Genomic DNA, 19229 nt, shown 5'->3' with positions numbered 1-19229 from the left:
CACCTAGAGCAGAAATGAAGTGTTTTTCTTTCTTTCTCTAAACCAAATGCCTTGAGGATTTCATTTCCTGAACTACTTCAAAAAAATATGTTTATTATATCACAAGACAAAAGCAAGGATGTTATCGCTTAGTCCTGACACAGAATTGTCTGAGCAAGTCAAAGTACAGGGATGCACCACAGATCATGACCTCTAATTCTCATTTCTCAGTAATTTCAAACTGTTCTTGAGAGTATGGTATCCATACATCCCTAGCAACGTGGCCACTCAGCTTTTTAACACCTCTTTCCCCATGTAAGTTTAGTCTTTGCCTTCTTTTGCAGATAAGGTCATTTACTTTTCATTGTTGTCTATAGAAAAGTTGTTCTTTAGCTTAAATAACATAAGATATTGTGGGTTTTCTTCCAAATTCCTTTTGATATTCAATGATTTTATATTCAAAAATGGAAAAAGAATGACTTTTTTTTTTTTTGCAATATTTATTTACCTCCTGCTACTGCAGTAGAAGTTTATCGTGTAGAATGCAAAAAGGAGCCAATGGAAAGAAAATGCTTTTGAGTGGTAACTCAGGGGTCTCTGCTAATTTAGTAGGAACTCTCATTTAGATCTAGGTGTAACTCCAACTGCTCAGTCTTCCCAGTTTTGAGAGTTATTTGTGTGGCAGCCTTCTGAAAGAATGCACTTTTTATGGATACCTTCCTCACAAGAACATAAAGAGGAGATGCTGGGAGCAGAGCAAGGACTATATTCGGGAGGTGTCTCAATCAAGTGGGGTTTGAGGAATGGAGTGGCATGGCTGAGGGTTTTTTTTATGGAGGGAGTAGGTAGGAGAAGCAACAGGATTTTTTTTTTATTTTTTTTTGTCAGGAGCTACTGTGCTGAGTTACTGTTCCTCAGTGGGGGCTTGAGACAAGAGGCAGTTTTATTTGGAGCGTGGGGTTGTCTTTGGGTTGTTACCAGCAGCTGCTTTTGTCTCGGAAGACTTTAATTGTCTTCTGTTCCCGAACTTGTGGCACATCTATGTTCAAACAGGTGTAAAAACACTGGGTTTTAAGATGGAGTTGCAGGGTCGACTGTTAAAGCAGTGGCCTGTGAATGCTCTTCTGAGCAAGCAGCAGTGACCCAGCTCTAAATAAGGCTTGAAATGTCTCAGTTTCCAGCCATTTTATTTATTCTTTCGTAAACAGAGGCAGCTGTTAATCACTGTATTTAGACTTCGTGTGTGTGTATAAATTTGTAGGTGTATAAAAATGCATATGTACATTCACATGTGTGCCTCTGTCTCTCTTTAAAGAGTAAAACAGGCCCACAGGACATTAAAAAATAGGAAAGAACTGATTCTGGTAAAACTGGGAGAAATTATATATGAAACAGTGAGGACAAGATCTATTCCAAATATCAAATTAGAGAAATGAACAGCACAGGTGGAGGGAGAGGATATAGTAGAGTAATGTACTTGCTTTGAAGAAGAGTTTTATTTTGTCTCTGTAGTACTACTAACATCTTTTCCACCCAGGACATGTACTTGCTATGTGTGAGAGTTGGGGAACTCTGACTGAGAGAAGGGTGTCAGGAGGGAAGCTCCTTTTCTCTCAAATAATCAAGAGATTAAAAGTGCAAGAACCACAGCGTTGAAGTTGTGGTTCTCTGGTGTGTGAGATTTGGTAGATGGGAGCTGTACCATGGCATCTTGTAGTGGTAGAGGCGGATATAAAACAGGAATATTTTTTTAATTCTGATTTGATCCAACTGCAGAGGAAACGTTACTTGGATGCATGCTTAGCATCTTTGATGGTTTTTTGCCTTTCGTGACAGCTCTATGTGGCCACTGAAGCCATCCTCATCGCATTGGTGGGTGCAACTCCTCCCTACCACTGGGATCTCCAAGAGCCCTCAGCTAATCAGAGCCATAGCAACCATTCAGCAAGTGAGCAGAGAGCTTTTGGGGAATGGCTTCTGACTGCCAATGGCAGTGAGGTGCATAAGCACGTACACTTCAGCAGCAGCTTCACATCAATAGTCTCTGAGGTAAGTCTGAAATGTGTTTCGCTGCCTTGTGTGTGAGTAGTAAATCTTACTGGGTCAGTTGTGGGGGGCTGGTTGTACTGCTTCTTTCTCCCATTCAAGTGCATGTTTTGATTAGCAAATGAAACAGGTGCTACCTCCAGGTAGAGAACAGGTAATCTATTCATATCTTTACTGGCAACAAAAACTAGCTTTGTTTTGTTATGCAGATCTTGACCGAAGTTCTGCTCCAAAACTTCTTCCCTTTTCCGTGTGGAAGTTATTTGATCCTGTAGCCTGGTCCCACAATTGTGATTCATTGTACGAATGTCCTCAAAATCCTTTATGGACCCTGAGTTCTTTCTGGACACCACTTGTGATTAGTGCATCCATCATGCAGTTAGCAAGCGGTAGAGGAACTGGAAAGGAACTGGCTTCTGCAGTCTTTGCAACTACAGATATGAGGGAAGTCATGGGCAGTGGTGAGTTGGGTGGACAAAGCAACTCCCCCTGTTCTATCCCAAAACAAGCTTTAGCTTTATTGGTGTGGCCTCTGTGTTTTGTGTCTTCTTTCATGGTCTAGCCACAGTCTGTAGAGAAATGATTCCAGACTCCACACTGATGTGTGCAACACCTGCCATTCTCGGGGCCTTCAGTATCTGTTGATGTCAAATTGTTCTGTGCAAGAGCCCTGTCCGAGTGCATCTGTTGCAAGAGCTGAATTTAGAGCTGTGCAGTTAAGTCAAGTATAGTACCCCTTGATAATTCGTGGCTATTGTCCAGAGGCATTAGTGCTATCTGAATTAGTCCTGTAAAGCACTTAACTTTATTGGTTATGAGCATATTAATAAAAACTGCTGGCTTTGGAATAGTACCAAGCAGTTATATACAATGTGCATTGCTGCTTATTCTGGTAATAAAAAGGATATGAGTACTTATGCCACTATTTAAATTTAAATCCTAACAGACGGTGGATTTTTAAGCATTATTTAAAGCTCAGTAAAGTTTTCAAACTTTCTCCAGGCTTTTTCTTTTTTGCTTTTTAATTTATCCAAGAATCCTATTTTCTTAAACTTGACAAGCAGACATGTTTCTAAAGCCTAGCAGTGTTTTAGGACATGCATTTCGTAAAGATACTTATGCTTTTTAGTTGCATAGGTAAGAAATGCAGGTCAAGAATGAAGTTTACTTGAAAAATACAAAATTTAGAAAAAAGTCCTAGGGCAACTTGTGCAGATTCTGCTTTGAATTTCTTTAACATACTTCTCAGTAAAGGCCCATGTGTAAAAAATCTTTTTGCCTCTCCTGTTTCCCACTGTTTAAAATACAGGGTTTTTTTTTCAAAATTTGTTAGGTGAATGTGTGATGTATTTGGAAGTGGAGTTATGTGCTAAATACAAAGATTTTAGAGATATCATGCTTATTTGGGGAATATCTGTCGCTATCTAATTTGATTCTTGATGCGTAAAGAAGCTTTTTTTACATTTGAGGAGTATGGTTTTTATGCTTGTGGCATCACTTACTAATAACATGACAATTGCAAATTTACACTGCAAAATATTTGATATTCAAAAATAGTTTTTTTTTTTACGTCAGGCATACATATTTAACATGCTTTATGTAGAAGAGAAAAGCCTTGAACCCTTTAAAGGGATTCATAGCTGATGAGATTAATTTGCAGAACAAATTTTGCTTCGCGTCCAAATTATCCCCTTAATCCCTGAATGATTCAAAAAGCATCTCATATCACTGAGTTCAGTGTTGGCAGGTTTTTAAATTTTTATACCAAAACTTAGGGCATGATTCATGTAGCTCTTATAAAACAAACTGACCAAGTTATTTTAAGATAAAATTAATCTCATCTGCTATTATTACAGAAATATATTTTTCTGGGAATTGTATTTAAATTCCAGAGAGGCTGCAGAAGCTGATTTGTGGTCACATACCACAAAATTGAATTTTGTTAGTCTTGATGCCTTATGGGCACATTACCTACTGTATTGGTAAACACCTCACCATTAAAGTGACAATTCAAACTGAAGCATATACTGAGAGTAAGCAAGTTATTTTCTTGGAGCTTTGAATGATTTTGTTTTGTTAGCTCCCTAATCTTGGTGAGGTTTAATTGCATGGCTCTGCTGTCATGGTGAGGTGGTTTATAACTGAGCTTTGAAATAGTACAAGCTTTGCTGGAAAGGATATCTAAAGGAGTTTTGGTAGAGAAAGAGAAGATTAGGAGGAGAAGATTAGAGTGTTATTGGAGGGATAATGACATAATCACCAGCTTACCAGAACAGGAAGAAAAGTTGGGTGTCACTAAGAGGAAACGTTATCTGAAGATGCAAGAGGAGTAGAAAAGAACACAAGATGTAGAATTCTTGGAATACAAAAGGAAGTAACTTTTGAACAGTGAGAGCATGGCATATTTTCATTCTACGATTTTGTGAGAGAAAGAACTTGCTGTCATGTTCAACCTGAGACATTAAGTCTGTAAGAATCAAACATATGAAGATCAGATTTTTATTTAGAATTGAGAAGAATGGGAAGTGACACAAAGTAGACTGTAAAAAAGCTGAGTATTTGCAATACCAGAATACCTGTCTAATGCTACCAAAGTGTTTCTCAGTGACAAGACAGTTCATAAAGGAGGAGCATATGCAGGATTATCTTTCAACATAAACCACAATTTTTATTTTTGCATAGTATGCCTACACACTGCGGTGACATATGTCGAGAGGTAGGACTAAGTCTATTTAAGCTAATAGATTTATGTGAGAAAAAGCAATAAAAGGGAGAATGGGAGAGGACTGCAAAAATTACAGTATTCTGAGGGATCTGTCTTTGATTTCAGAATCAAAGTCTGCACATGATTTGGGGGAATTGTGCAATTGGTTAGTACCACCCATTGAGTCTGTGAGACAGCAGTTGTATTTTGGTGACTGTCTCATGACTTGGCTGAATGTGATGCTTAAGAGACTTATGCAAAGTTTCATAGAATCATAGAATTCCTTCTTCCTTTAGAATTCCATAGAATTCTATAGAATAGAATGAGATAGAATTCTATAGAATATAATATAATTCTATAATATCATATAATTCGATGGAACAGAATTATTACAGAATTCTATAGAATTCTTTTGAATTCCGTAGAATTCATCTTCCTTGTAGTTAGCTGTTGAAGTGGTTGGATTCTGGTTAATTCTCTGTTGTGGTGTTGTTTTTTTTTCCTCACCATCCAGTGGTTTTTAATTGGCAACACATCATACAAAGTCAGTGCTGCCAGTTCTTTCTACTTCAGTGGTGTGTTTGTTGGAGCAATCTCCTTTGGCCAGCTCTCAGATCGCTTCGGGAGGAAGAAAGTCTATCTCACAGGTAACCGCTGCCATCTAACAAAATTAATGAAGTGGAGATGTCGTGTCTCTGAAGATCAGTGACAAGAGCCCAGTTTCTACTGAGAACTTGATACTCAGTAGTGAATAATAGGCTGTGGTGATTTATTATTTCTTTTCGTCCTTCCAGTGTACCTTAGAAATGTAAGTAGGGACAAGAAATTAATATTTGACTGTTCAATCAAGGTGTTCTGGATTTAGGAATCGTACCAAAAGTGCTTACAGTCATGTATGTCATGCTTACAGGATCTTCACAGGTTGCAATTAGTATTTGTAATAATTTGTTAGCAATGTTCGTACATCTAAAACCTGCTAGGAATTTGTTGCATCTTTTATCTTCTGTCTGCATGATTTAATTTTTATGTATTTGTGATCCTCATTGTGCTTTAAAGCTATAAGCTTTTTTTACTGTCCCCAGATCAAACAAAGATTTGGAACTTCTTGGTTTGTGTATGTATTTATAAAGTTGTGTAGCACTGGATGAACATGTAGAATTAAAAAAAATGGATTTTTTTTTTTTTTTAAGGAACAACCTCACTGAAAGCAGATAAAGGTGGGCCTGCTATGCAGTGCAAACTCCCAATGTACTGTCCCCTGGTAACACTTCTCTTTAGTCTGTATGGACTGCTTTCCGAGAATGAGGGGGGGATATTTGGTCATACATTTAATCTGTGGCTTCTGTATGAGGATAAATACCAAGCCATCTTGACTGGAGCCAGGTAGTAGTTCTGAGTATGTGGAAAAAATTGTCCACCTGGACTGAATTTGAAGAGTTAATACTGCAAATTATGTATCAGAAACCACTCCTTTTGTATCCCCCTTTTTATGACATTGATTTTAGGTACTTACATTTCTGCCTGAACCTGTGGTTTGTAGCAGTTTGTTGTAGTTGTTGGCTGTGATTACTTAGGACAAATACCACTGAACATCAAGTAAAGATACTGACGAATGCTTCTGTTTTTCTTTAGATACTCTTCTGAAATGAAACCTTTTGCCTTGTTTTCCAGGTTTTGCCCTAGACATCTTGTTTGCCATTGCAAATGGATTCTCACCTTCATATGAATTCTTTGCCATCTCTCGCTTCTTGGTAGGGATGATGAATGGTGGGATGTCACTGGTGGCCTTTGTTCTACTGAATGAGTGTGTGGGTACTGCCTACTGGGCATTAGCAGGTAAAGTTTGAGCGTCAGTTTCTTTGTTGTCAGAATTTATAGATTTCAGTCTCACACACTACTTGAGACACACCAAAGCTAACACCATAGCCGTTGCAAATTTAATTCTGCTTAAGCATCTGTGTGACCGCAGTCTTTCAGCCCTGCTTTGTTTAAAATGAACCTTAGACAAGCACAGTAGATGGCTTGGGGCAATTCAGATTCCTGTATCATTCAAGTTACACAGCTAAAAACTCATCCAAGGTTTGTGATAGCTGAGCTCTAGCCATCCGAATTTTGGGCTCTGCTAAATAGAGCTGGGTGTTTCTATGCTAAATGTCAATTCTTTCATTCCTGCCAATTCTCAAAAAGAATTCAAAAATGTTTTTATATAATGGGAAGATGAGACATATTGTTAATATGTTTAAAAAAAAAATTGTTCCATATGGTAATCAACCTTAGAACTTGGAACAAAAGGTATGGACACCCTTAACTGTCTTGGTTGCTAGTGCTGAAGTTGTCCTTCAGATGTCATGTGTATAAATTGTACCATTACAGCTCTGGGTCCTGGCTTACCCAGTTTGTGACAAGTGCCAAAGTGCTATGCTGAGATGGTTTTAAAACAGGATACTTGCAAATCACAAGAGCTACAAATGACTACTGTGTATTTCTAAAAATAACAGTTTCCCAATGGTTTGTAGTATTTATTTTTACACAGAAAAGCTGAAACATATTTGGAATTACAAGACTTTATGTAGAATGTAGATCTAGAATGGTGCTTTTTGGACTTGTATTGATCTTTGCAATTAGATGTAATGCTTCTGCCTTGCATGGGTGAAGGACATAATGTTCTTTGGTCAAACAGCTGTGATTTTGTCTGTATTGCTGAGTGAATCTTTTTTAATGTGTTAGTTTCTGTCTGATCCCATGTGTTGAGAGTCAATAATGTTCCTTAGAAGAGTGATAATGTTTTGTTTTGTTTTTAATTGTATGTTAGGATCTATTGGTGGCTTGTTCTTTGCTGTGGGAATTGCCCAGTATGCTTTATTAGGCTACTTCATTCGTTCCTGGAGGACTCTGGCTGTTGTGGTTAACCTGGAAGGAACAGTCGTCTTTCTTCTTTCTCTGTAAGTTATTTTTCAAACTGAGTTTCATCAAGAAAGATGTCAAAAATAAGAAAAGAAAGGAAAAACAAACAAACAAACAAAAAATCCCCACAAAACAAAACCCAACCAACAAACCAAACAACTAAGTCAAGGTGCTTTTCTAGGATGCTTTGAAATGGTGTAACTAAGGTGTTTCTCCCAACCTCTACCATCCCAGGTTCTGTGCCTTCTTTAAATAGCAATGCTGCAGTATTGGAAAGCGTAGTGTACGTTGAATTGCATATGCATTGTTACTGTAAATGGGAATAGTCTCCAGAGTGGTGTAGAAGCACATCCCATCCCTGGAAGTGTTCAAGGCCAGGCTGGATGGGGCTTTGAACAACCTGGTCTAGCGGAAGGTGTCCCTGCCCATGGCAGGGGTTTGGAACTAAATGATCTTCAAGGTCCCTTCCAACTCTAACCATTCTGTGATTCTGTTCTTTAGCTGGTATATGTAGATGATCTAAACTGTTGTCTGGTATGCTACAAGACACTATATATACATGTTAATATACAGAAATGTTTTGCGGTTATGTGATAATATGATGTTTCTCCTATTGTGGTTACACAGAAGTAGCAGCATCAAAATGACTTGCATATACAGTCTTAAAGGTGACACGCAAAAGAGAAAATAGGCAGCTTCCTTTTATTTTTCAAATGTGATTAGGAAAGAATAGGAAGAAGGCTTCTTTATTATTTGTTTGTGGACTTCAGCGCTGAAAGCTGTATGATGCAGTGTGCTCTTTTCTTATATGCTTTCTACAGCAAAATCTCAGTAAGTGAAAGAAGAAAATAACTTCAGCTGCTCTTTAAACTGAAGGCTTTTTTCCTTCCAGCATCTATTTAACTTCAGTAACTAACTTTTTGAATAAAGCTCTTTGCTAAAGAGTCAACACACCCTTTCGAGGAGAGGTCTTGGAGGCTGTTCATGAGGTGAAAAGCAGAGATGACACTTCTGGTATTTCAAAACTTAAAGTGGTTTTGGGGCCTTTAGAAAAATATTTTTAACTTTTTCAGTTTCATATGTACAATTTTTTTTAAGTGCTTTATGCTTGGGACTTCAGAGCTGTGCTCAGAGGCCTATCTTACTGTAATAAAAGATTTTTTTATTCCAGATTTCATACTGTCTCTCTCTCATATGGCTGTAAAATTACTCTGTGCAGAAAATGGTATCAGATTGTTTTTATCATGGGGAAGAAAACATGTTCCTTTCTAAGCTCTTTTCTTTTATAAAACCACAGAATGACTTTCCTTTAAATTTAAAGGAAAAACGTCACTTCTAGTCAGAGGCAAAAATCTTAAAAAGTATCTGGCAAAAGGCTAAAGTTTAAATTAGTTTTGTGAATCTGAAAGTAATAGAAGACAACTTGTTTTTTAGGCTGTGTTGGAGTTACAGACCTATCAGGTGAACAGTGCACAAAGGGAGCATGACCTTTGCACAGCCTCTGCTTTTCCATCTACAGGAGAGAATTTGGGGAAAAAGCTGGAAAATGAGGAACAGAGGACAACTAGTTAGTGTTACAAAAACATCCTGTGGCTTCTTGTAGTAATGTGATGCCTACTTAATTCTGAATTCTCCTAAGATAGAGTCCTAATGATACTGTAGTTTGTAGTATTGTGTGTATATGTATATATATACTCAACATAATTTCTTGCTTTCTAAATTACACGACTTATGTTCCCTTTCCTTTTAACATGCTTTGTCTCTGTTTCAATAAGTGAATTCTATACCTGAAGGGTTGTTTGAAAAATTCTTTGTTATACTGAAATGTATTTCATCTGTATTTCCATAGAAGGGTCCAGCCTCATAGAAGTGAAAAGCTCTAAAGCTGTCTGTGTATGTATGTGTGTTTCAGATTCATTCCAGAGTCCCCTCGCTGGCTCTATTCACAAGGCCGGCTGAATGAAGCAGAAGATGCCCTCTACCTCATTGCGAAGAGGAACCGCAAGCAGAAGTGCACTTTTTCATTAAAACTCCCGGCAGAGAGGAGCTCCAGAGAGGCTGGCAGCTTCTTGGATCTGTTCCGATATAAGATTCTCTTGGGACGCACCTTGATCATGATGTTTACCTGGTACTTGAAATATGTTGTATACCCAGCTGTGCTACTGTTGCCTCTTTAAGTCTTTGAGAGATGTTGCTGAGAATTGGCCTATCCTGCGGGTTGTACTTAGTCTCAGCCTGTATTATTAGGGACACTGTACCTAAAAAGGATCCTTGTATTATAGTATTTCCTTGGTGCATTTCTAACATGAAGCCATTTTTACAGTCTAGTTCTGAGGTGGGTTATCTTTGCATTTCTGTCATGCTTTTTGAGTCTCAAAATAGTTGAGAACTATCTCCTTTCTGACCCTCAAAAGCTGCAGATGTTAGTCATGCTGTCATCCTCGTTGGCCCAGTGCCGTGTGTCAGTACTTTCATTCACATGGATTATGCTTTGTTTTGTGTGTAAGGAGCCCATTAGTAGGTGGGTGGCCTACCTTGTCTAATGAGTGTTTATTTTCTTAAGAGGAAGTGCTGCCAGTGCTAGCAGCTGCTGAGGTAAGGAGCAGGAACTACCTCTAGTCACTAGCAGGAAATTTAACTCTCAAAAAGTGACTATTTTGTTTCAAATAGCTCTGCTAGCTCTGAGGTCTTTTGCTGCCACTTTGAAATAAACCTTATGTATGACATGGTATGTGAGTCCTCTGGCATTAGTGTTCATACAGTTGCTTTTATAATGCATATATTTGGGGAAGGTGTATTGATTAAGAGAGAAACAAATGGCATTATTTTGTCAGCAGACAACACAGAGCTGTTTTTGTTTTGCAAATGCTTAATGTAGAATAGTTAATTTTTCTGTTCCTTAAACGAGAATTGCTGATTTCCTGCAGAATGAATTAGTGACCTGATCCTTTTCTTTCTGTAAAGAAGACAACCAGTGAGGGTTACAAAAGAAAAGTAAAAAATCAGAATTGGAGAGTGAATAAAACTGGACTAGGGTGTAGAAATTAGAAGAGGGCAGAAGTGTTATCTGAACTGTTTGAGAAAGGTTTTACACACAATTGGAAAAGTAGTCTAAAGTAAAACCTGATTAAAAACAACAAACATAATTTCTCAAGTGAAATAATGTAATCATGATCACTTTTTAACTTTATTCTGCTTTATGCATATTCTTAAGTGTAGTCTTAAGTTTAACTGAGTAATAAATCAGGAATTGGGTCTGTGCAGAGACAAAATGGTTTCTTTACCTAGAAGGCATCACATGTTTGCAGAGAAACATTTTAGACCTGTCTTCTGAAGCACTACATATAGTTTACAGTGTATTGTGCCAGACCAGACTTTCAGACTTTTTTCAGACTTTGATTTGACAGGCAAAGCAGCAGCTCTGATTTCATTCTTTTTCTGTCTTTTGCAGGTTTGTGTGCAGCTTGGTTTACTATGGTCTTACCCTTAACGTGGGTGACTTAGGTGGAAATATTTATGCCAATTTAGCCCTTTCAGGGTTGATAGAAATCCCAGCATACCCAATCTGTATTTACTTGATTAACCAAAAATGGTAAGTATGAAAATTGTTACATTCAGGGTTTTGTTTTGTTACAACAGTTCCCAAAACCAGTTTTCCCCTATGTTGGATCTCCTACCTTATATCTGTTGTGGGGCTTCTTGCTTCAATGTTACTACTTTGTTATATTACCGTGGGAAACGTATTTTTATTTGAAAGTGCCATTAATATATCTTTCAAATAACGACAGTTTAACTTGTTCTCAGTAGCTTACTTATTAATGAGCTGTCTAAATTTGGCTCAGGTGAGGCTGATTGCCTGTATCCGTCGGACATAGCTGTGCTGACTCCATGCTAACACAAGATGGCATTCTTCTCACCCCCGTCTGTAATGCCCATTCTCACTATTACGTCTACTTTTTTGTAGAATTCACCTCCCAGTCTCTTCTCTACATGTCTCCTGAGGAGTTTTACAAACATGCACACACAATGGGAAGCAAATCAAAGTCCTAGAAATTGTCAGCTACTGCATAAAGACTTTTTGATGGTCGTTTTGTTAAGAGCGCAGTAGAAGCTCGTTTAAAAACAGTGTGAGAGGGAGTGCTTGTGAGAGATGATATTCAGAATTTCCAATTGCAAATAAAGAGGCAATGTGAATTTAGAGGACTTGTTGCTCTGCAAACTACAGATCTAATGCAGAATAAAGCTTTGTTATCCTTGTACATCAGGTTTGGTCGGAAGCGAACATTGAGTACATTTCTGTTCCTGGGAGGATTGGCTTGTCTTATTGTCATGTTTCTTCCTAAAAAGAAAGGTAAATATTTCTTTTTGTTTCTTGAGTATGTGTTAAGAAGTTGGAAACACAGCATCCTACAGCCTAAGAATTTGATGGTTGCCAGTAGATTAGGCACATACCACGTGCAAATCTCAATTTTTGAAGCCAGAGGAGCTAACTTGCAAAAAAGATAAGCGGCAGCCTTCTCAGACCTTAAGGAAAGCTTGTTAGAAAGGCTTGGATTTGAAGGTCTTTGGATTCTGCCCTTTACTTGTGATCACATCAGTCACTCCTTACAGTGTTTCTGACTTAATCCCCAAGAATGATGTTTCTTGGGTTATCTTCGTTAGCCAAATGATAGGTCAGTGTAAGTAGTACCCATGCAACTTGTATGTACCTCTCCAGGTGAAAGACCAATGTCAAAAGATCCTAAGAATTGAATCTTGGGGCAAGTTTCCATCTTTTCTTCGCTGCTCTCTCATGTTCAAGACTGGTATGATTGTGGTATTAGTACCGTGGTCACACAACTTGTAGTTCAGAGAGCATTCTGAAAATCTTCTGAAGCAAGGGGTCTTTAAGAAACATGAAGTGAAATGTGTTTTTTTGTAGAGACATACTAATGTTCACTTCATCATTTTTTGATGTTTTTCAAAATGATAGAAAAAAAATGCACAGTGAGCAATTTCTTCCTTTGAAAACTAAGCACATAAATTCATCTCAACTTGTAAGATTTGTGCATGCATAACACCTGTCATAAGGGGAGCAAATGCTTCAAACGCTTGAAGCATGTTTCAAAAAAATTGAAGATTTATGATGAGAGTATGCATAAGTTGCTCTAGAAGGCAATGAATCTAAGAGGTAAAGTTTTTTTTAAAAGAAGGCAACTGAAGTTTCCAGAAATATTCCAGATGCTAGGGCCCAGACACTCAGAGATATTCTGGTTAGGCTAGTACCAGTCATCAGCTAGTGTTTGCATGTCAGTCAAAGTGTAACATGTGGAAAGAAAGAGAATTTCAGAGGACAGAACTGCGAGACCCCAGGAAAATCAGCTCTGTGCTGAGCTGCCACAGTCAGCCAGGAGCAAAGTACCATAGGCAGTGAAATGGCTGACTGGCCAAAGCAAGCACCTGGCTCTACTAAGCATGATTTGTTTAAAGCTGTAATGGCTTATGCTGTAGCCTTCCTTGGTAGGCATTTAATGCATGTTCTGATGTGCCTATTATAAGCAGATAAGTACTGGCTGTTCTGACACAACTGAGATGGATGGAATAATTGTTGTAGTTCTACACCTTCCAGTCTTTTGTTTTTCTTTCAAAGTAATAATGTTAGAAGCATGTTATCATACTATGGAATTTACACTGAATAGGACTCTTGTTACTAAAAGAACTTGCTCACTTTTGAAAAATGTCTCCATTATTCTTTCCTTCAACATACTGACAAAACTAGTTTAGTATTTTTATTAGTGGTAGACTCAGAAAATGTTGAATTTTAGTTTCAGCATTTACTATGTTTACAGGATTTTTATCTGACACTTCTAAAATTTGGTGTTCTGGTAGAATCTTAATGCAGGATTTTAATACTTTAAAGATGTCGTTTACTGTAACACTGAGGACAAGGAAAGGAAAACTCAGTTTCTCTTTTTTCTGGTACTGAGCAATAGTTCCACTTTGTAGTCTCTGGGACTGTTCAGTCATTTAAACCAGTCTTTTTCTATTGGATTATGTTTAATACAATGGAAACAATTTTGGGCTAGTAGCAAGTTTGCCACAAACTTAAAATCAATTTTCTCAGTTATTTTTTTTTCAGTGTGTTACATGGAGAGTTTTCCTCTTTGTACAAATTTGGTTGCACAGACACAGAATATAAATTATGTTGGATGATTTCTGCAATTGCTGTCTAAATGAAGGCCCCTTGGATTCTCTTGAGCTTTGAGAGTTCTCCTGAAGGTATCACCTCTGACAAATACTTTGATAGAAATACGCTTGGCTGTTGTAGCAGATTCCTCAGTAGAATCCTTTTCAGTCCATACTGTTGTGTGATTGAAATGATTGTGAAGATATATTTGAGTGCTCGAAAGTCTTACAAGGGTCACATTTTCTCTGTCAGATACTGGAGTGTTTGCAGTGGTGAATAGTCGCTCTCTGTCTTTGCTGGGGAAACTGACAATCAGTGCTGCATTTAACATTGTCTACATCTACACATCAGAACTTTATCCCACAGTAATCAGGTAATACAAGTTAATCATTTTTTAGACATTACGAGTCTTCATTTTTCTGCTTCTTTAACCTGATCACCTTTTAATTCTTTATTACTTTTTTTTATTAACTATACCTTTTCATTTGAGATTTTCATTTATGTATAATGATTGATCAAGGCCAGACTGGATGGAGCTTTGAGCAACCTGGTCTAGTGGGAGGTGTCCCTGCCCATGGCAGGGGGGGTTGGAACTAGATGATCTTCAAGGTCCCTTCCAACTATAACAGTAGTTTTATATGCTAAATTTCTTCCCTTATCCTTTTCTCACTTCTTCCTTCAAACTTGCAGTGTTCTCTTCAGACTAACCATATTCTTTATATAACGGTAAAATGGTCCTTTGACTGCTTGGTATGCTCACAACCCTCTCTCCACTAATGAAGATAATAATACTGTGGCTGATATTTCTTTAATGAGTCATATCTGTAACTTTTTCAGTGCTTTATGAACCAGACAAATCTATTAAACGTTCATACTTGCATAACCAGCAACACTGAAGATGACTGGTCAATAAGCTTTATAAAAGTAACTTGATGCTTCATAGGTCATATGTAAGCAACAGTAAGGCTTCACTCACTAGAGACAGAAATACCCTATGCTTGTGCTGACAGAGTAGGCAAAAGTATCTTTCATATGGGTGCAATTTTTAATAAATATTTTAACCAAGTATTGTTGCTGATGATCAGCCACCAGTGAAACTATACTGTTGTGTTTTTCATGGGTGGGCAAATCTGCTGATAAACAGGATTTGGATAAAGGAATTTAGCCAAAGTTTCAGGGAGAGACAAGATACATTAACTGAAATCACACTTCTTTGGCCTCTCTATACGCATATGTATGTTAGAATTCTTAATGTGCAGGGGATTTTTGCTTCTCTTTAAGCACAAAGCATATGTTTTAATTCCTGTCTTGGGATGCTTTCAGTTACATTTGACTTTTCTTTGCCAGTTAATGTGGTCAGGGTCATGACTGAGACTTCCTTGTTCAATGGCACTTTTCAAAAGTCATAATTTCTCCTATGCAAATGTCACTGATTAATAACTTTTGTTTTCTTAGGAATGTTGGAATGGGTGCCTGCTCCATGTTTTCCCGTGTTGGTGGAATCATTGCTCCTTTCGTCCCTTCATTGGTTTGTCTGAACTTCTCACTGTTATGTATATTTTTGTTTTGTGGCTCTGATGTATCAGTGTCTTACAGAGTTGGGAATATGTTGCATAAATTATGTATATAAACTAAGATATTTAAATTGCATGTCTTAATAGTCTCTTGATAGGTCAAATGCATTGCGACAAAAACTCAACATTTTTTAGTTCAAAAGGCATTTTAATCCTGTAAAAAATTTTTGGAACTTAGCTAGTGGACTTTAGCAATATAGTGGTTTCAAAATACCAAGATGGTGATACCCAATTTTAAACCCTAAGTGAGCAAGAGCTAAAAACCCACATAGTTAAAAGATCTACTGCATCAAGATAAAGCGTATGGGCTCAATAACTTATATTTCTGAGAATATATTAGTTTTACTGTTAGTGCACTTCATTGAATATCTATGGATTATAATTCTCAGCAAAGTGGTGTATCTTTCAATGAATGAAGATGATTATGTGGAGACCTGGTATACCTGCAAGGTTATTGAGCACAAACTTCACAGCAGTCTGTCAAGGCAAAGAAAAATTCTTACGAACAAAACATGGGGATGATACCGTTATTTTCCTTTGTGTTCATAGTCTTATGTGTATGCAGGTAAAAGAATGTTCTGGTTTTTTCACATAAACTGCTTGCTGAGGTCAAGTGACAATTCCTTTAATGTGACAGATTTCATCTGGAATAACTTTCCTCTGTGCCATTTGCCATCTTGTTATGTCAGGCAGAGGTCTTGCAAAAGGGCAGATGAGCACAGTGAGCCTTTTAATCTGCAGAATGAAACATTGGGTAGTTGAGAGTGCAAGCACCTCCCGGGTACAACAGGCAAAGCCAAGGCTGGTGCAGGTCTCCCAGTTAGATTTAATAGGCAGCTTTTATGATGTAGCAGTTGCAGCATCCATTATTTTGTATCTAGCAGAGATTTGGCACTACAGGAGATGCAAATCTTGGATCATCACGTTTGAAGGGGTCCCATGAAATGAAAATGTTTAAATAACAACTGAACATTGATTTGAGGAAAGAATTAAGTATTTCTGTGTTTTGTAATTTCTTCTGCTACTTCAGTCTTTTCTGGGGAATCTTATGAAAAGGGTGGAAATGGGAAAAGTTAGTTGCTGATATAAGAGCTGAAGTATTGCTCTTGTATTTGATCACAGCCTGTTATTTTTCTCAATTTAGAATTGCTCTTTACTGTACAAAGTGGGTTTTGAAGCAAGCAACTCTTGCCTTTTTTTTTTTTAATGACCCTGCTTTACTGGTCGTCTGACAGTGAATGTACACATTTTGGACCTATATTGTAGATGACTCATAGTTTTGCATGCACCTTTCCCTGATGTAGTTTTGCTAGTAACAAGGTATGTGAAAACAGGGACAGGCATCAAAAGAGTAGTATAAATATTGCTTAGGCTGTCAGGGGTGATGACAGGAAGGCCAAAGCTCAGTTGAAGCTAAAACTAGAAAGGAACATAAATAGGGATTCTATCAGCTAAAGGAAATTTAGAGAAAATGTTTAGCCCTTTGTTGAATGATTTGGAGATCCTATTGGTGGATCAGATGGAATAAGCTGAAATATTTAACACTTTTGCTTTAGCCTTCATAGGCAAAGCCTAACCCAAACACTCTGTGCATATCAGCACAGTTGAGGAAGCAGAAGGCCATCAAACAGTGGAGGATCAGTAGGTTCAATAACACTTAAAGCTAAAAGCTTTCAATTCCATGGGATAGGATTCCCTAAGAGTGGTGAAAGAGCTGTCTGTGATAGTGAGACAAGTGTCCATCATCTGTGATAAACCATTGCCGCAGAGAAAGGACACTGATAACTGTGGGGAAAAAAAATGCTAATGCTATGTGCGTATTTAAGATCAGAAAGTGGATCCAGGCTGAGCAGCTCAAACTCAGTCTCTGGGAAGATCATGGGACATGACCTCTCAGAGTCTGTTTCTGAGCATGTGAAGGCCAAGGGAGTAATCGGGATCAGTGAACTTGGATTTACTAAGGACAATTAATTCTCATCCAGTTAGATTTGATAGTCAGGCATTTCATCACAGAAGGTAATACAGATGAGGAAAGGGAGGAGATCAGGAGAGACTTTTGTAAGACTTTTGACATTGTCCCATAGCATTCTTGTTTGGAGCTAAGGAAGTGTGTCCTGGATGAAAGGAATAGTAGATTTGAATGTTGCATGGACCACCAGGCTCAAAGGGATAGTGACAGGCTCAGTATTTGGTGGCTGGTGACAAGTGGCAGGTAAGACAGAATATCTGTCCTCCTCATGTTTTTAGAGGATGCAAAATACGGAGGAGTGATTGACACACCAAAGGGTAGATCTTGAATCCACTGAGACCTTTTGGGCCAACAGAAATCCCGTGAAGGCCAACAAGAAGAATAAAATTCTGTTTCTGGTGTGGACTAATTACATGGTCAGTACAGGCTGGGAACCAACTGGCTGAGCTTTGCTGGAAGAGACACAGGTATGGCAATGGATGACAAGCTAGCAGTGTCCTCTCATCACAAACAGGCAAACTTCACACTGAGATACATCAGGCCAAATTCAGTATGTGGCCCACAGATTTAGTTCCCTCACAGTTCAGGAGGAATGTTGAAAAATCTGGGGAGGGTCCAGCAGAGGGTAACCAAGATGGTCAGGGGCCTAGAGCACATGGCTTTAGATGAAAGCTTGAGGGAATATTGCACCTTTGATCTTCCCAGCAGCGTGGAACAGTTCAACGGGGGTCAATTGCCACAAGTTTTGGCTTGGGGATTAGATAGGAAATTGGGAACCAATCTCAACCTAACTCTTTCTGTTCTTTTTTCCAGAAATCTGTACAGTGGTCTCTGCCTTACATTGTGTTTGGAGCGACTGGTCTTTTGTCTGGGCTCTTAAGTTTATTGTTGCCAGAGACCTTAAACAGCCCTTTGCTAGAAACTATTTCAGACCTGCAGGTATCCTCATACCGGAGGCTGGGTGGTGAAGCCATGTCATTGCAAGCCCTAGATGGCTCACAGGTATATTCATTATTTTGTTTGCTACTGCTTTTCTGTTGTGTTTATTTCAGATGTCAGTTTGAATATGCTACTGTAAACAGATTAGGATAGTGATTCTTAGCCTGTGGAGGGTAGGCCCAAGGAGATACAGAAGATAGTTTAGTAACCTTACCATCACATCTGAAATGTTGTCTGGAAATGCAGGCTGAAACCTAGCTGGGTTAATTCATCCCTTCAAGGCCAAAAGCATACAATCTTTTCCTTTGGAATAAAGGACTCGGTGGTGTCTGTACCTCTTTAATCTCTAAAATGGATTGCTGCAGCAATCTTCGTGCAAAGCTCGCCATTAAAGTTTGAGAAGCTTAGATGTTAAAGAAAACAGAAGCCTGTTTGTGAAGGGCTGTTCTCAAAGGCAGCATGCTGTACGTCTGCCCTGACCTGCACTGACTGTTCTGCAATGTCAATTTGTTAGGTCTAGCCTAGAGAGTCTTTAAATGGGTTAGAGCTAGACTAACCTCTGTGATCTGTCCACTTTCTTTTCTTTTCCCCCTTTTTTTTTTTCCCCCCCACTTCCTGGGAAATAAGAGTCCTTGAAAATGTTGGAACTACAAAACTCCTGGGCATAAGCATAAATAAATGTGGCAGCAGGATGTTTTCCAATGAGGTTTCCTTGAATGTTGTTTTTTCCTGTCACTTTATACTTCATTTTGTCAAACTCCTGGACACCTCTTGAGGTGCGTACATCTTCAAGTCATGTGGAGGTTTTCTTACGTGGCTGCTCCTCTGTGAATGGAGGGGAATTAGAGAGAAGTAGCTATCGAGCTGGAAGTGGGTGTATGAATTTGGGTAAGGTTTTAATGTCTAAATCCTGGTCCCAAAACTTTAAATATCGATAGACTAATAAAA

General features: G+C 38.3%; 1 protein-coding gene across 3 annotated transcripts in view; it reads left to right on the top strand.

The window, feature by feature from the left end:
* The window catches only part of SLC22A15 (solute carrier family 22 member 15), a 43016-nt gene that overhangs the window by 12263 nt on the left and 11524 nt on the right, over nt 1–19229 (top strand). For 2 of the 3 annotated variants that reach the window (XR_012588237.1, XM_074593981.1), the window contains exons 2-11: nt 1816–2028; nt 5244–5376; nt 6401–6565; nt 7542–7671; nt 9546–9761; nt 11085–11225; nt 11899–11984; nt 14052–14172; nt 15255–15327; nt 18156–18344. Coding sequence is in view for 2 of the 3 variants with exons in the window: in XM_074593981.1 (XP_074450082.1) it covers nt 1816–2028; nt 5244–5376; nt 6401–6565; nt 7542–7671; nt 9546–9761; nt 11085–11225; nt 11899–11984; nt 14052–14172; nt 15255–15327; nt 18156–18344 (1467 nt within the window). In the remaining variant the exon portion in view is untranslated. The remainder of the gene's footprint in view (nt 1–1815; nt 2029–5243; nt 5377–6400; nt 6566–7541; nt 7672–9545; nt 9762–11084; nt 11226–11898; nt 11985–14051; nt 14173–15254; nt 15328–18155; nt 18345–19229) is intronic. The other variant, XM_074593994.1, reaches the window with a different exon arrangement.

The sequence above is a fragment of the Larus michahellis genome, chromosome 1 (assembly GCF_964199755.1).
Source record: "Larus michahellis chromosome 1, bLarMic1.1, whole genome shotgun sequence".
Taxonomy (NCBI): domain Eukaryota; kingdom Metazoa; phylum Chordata; class Aves; order Charadriiformes; family Laridae; genus Larus; species Larus michahellis.
This window is presented reverse-complemented; position numbering and strand designations above follow the sequence as displayed.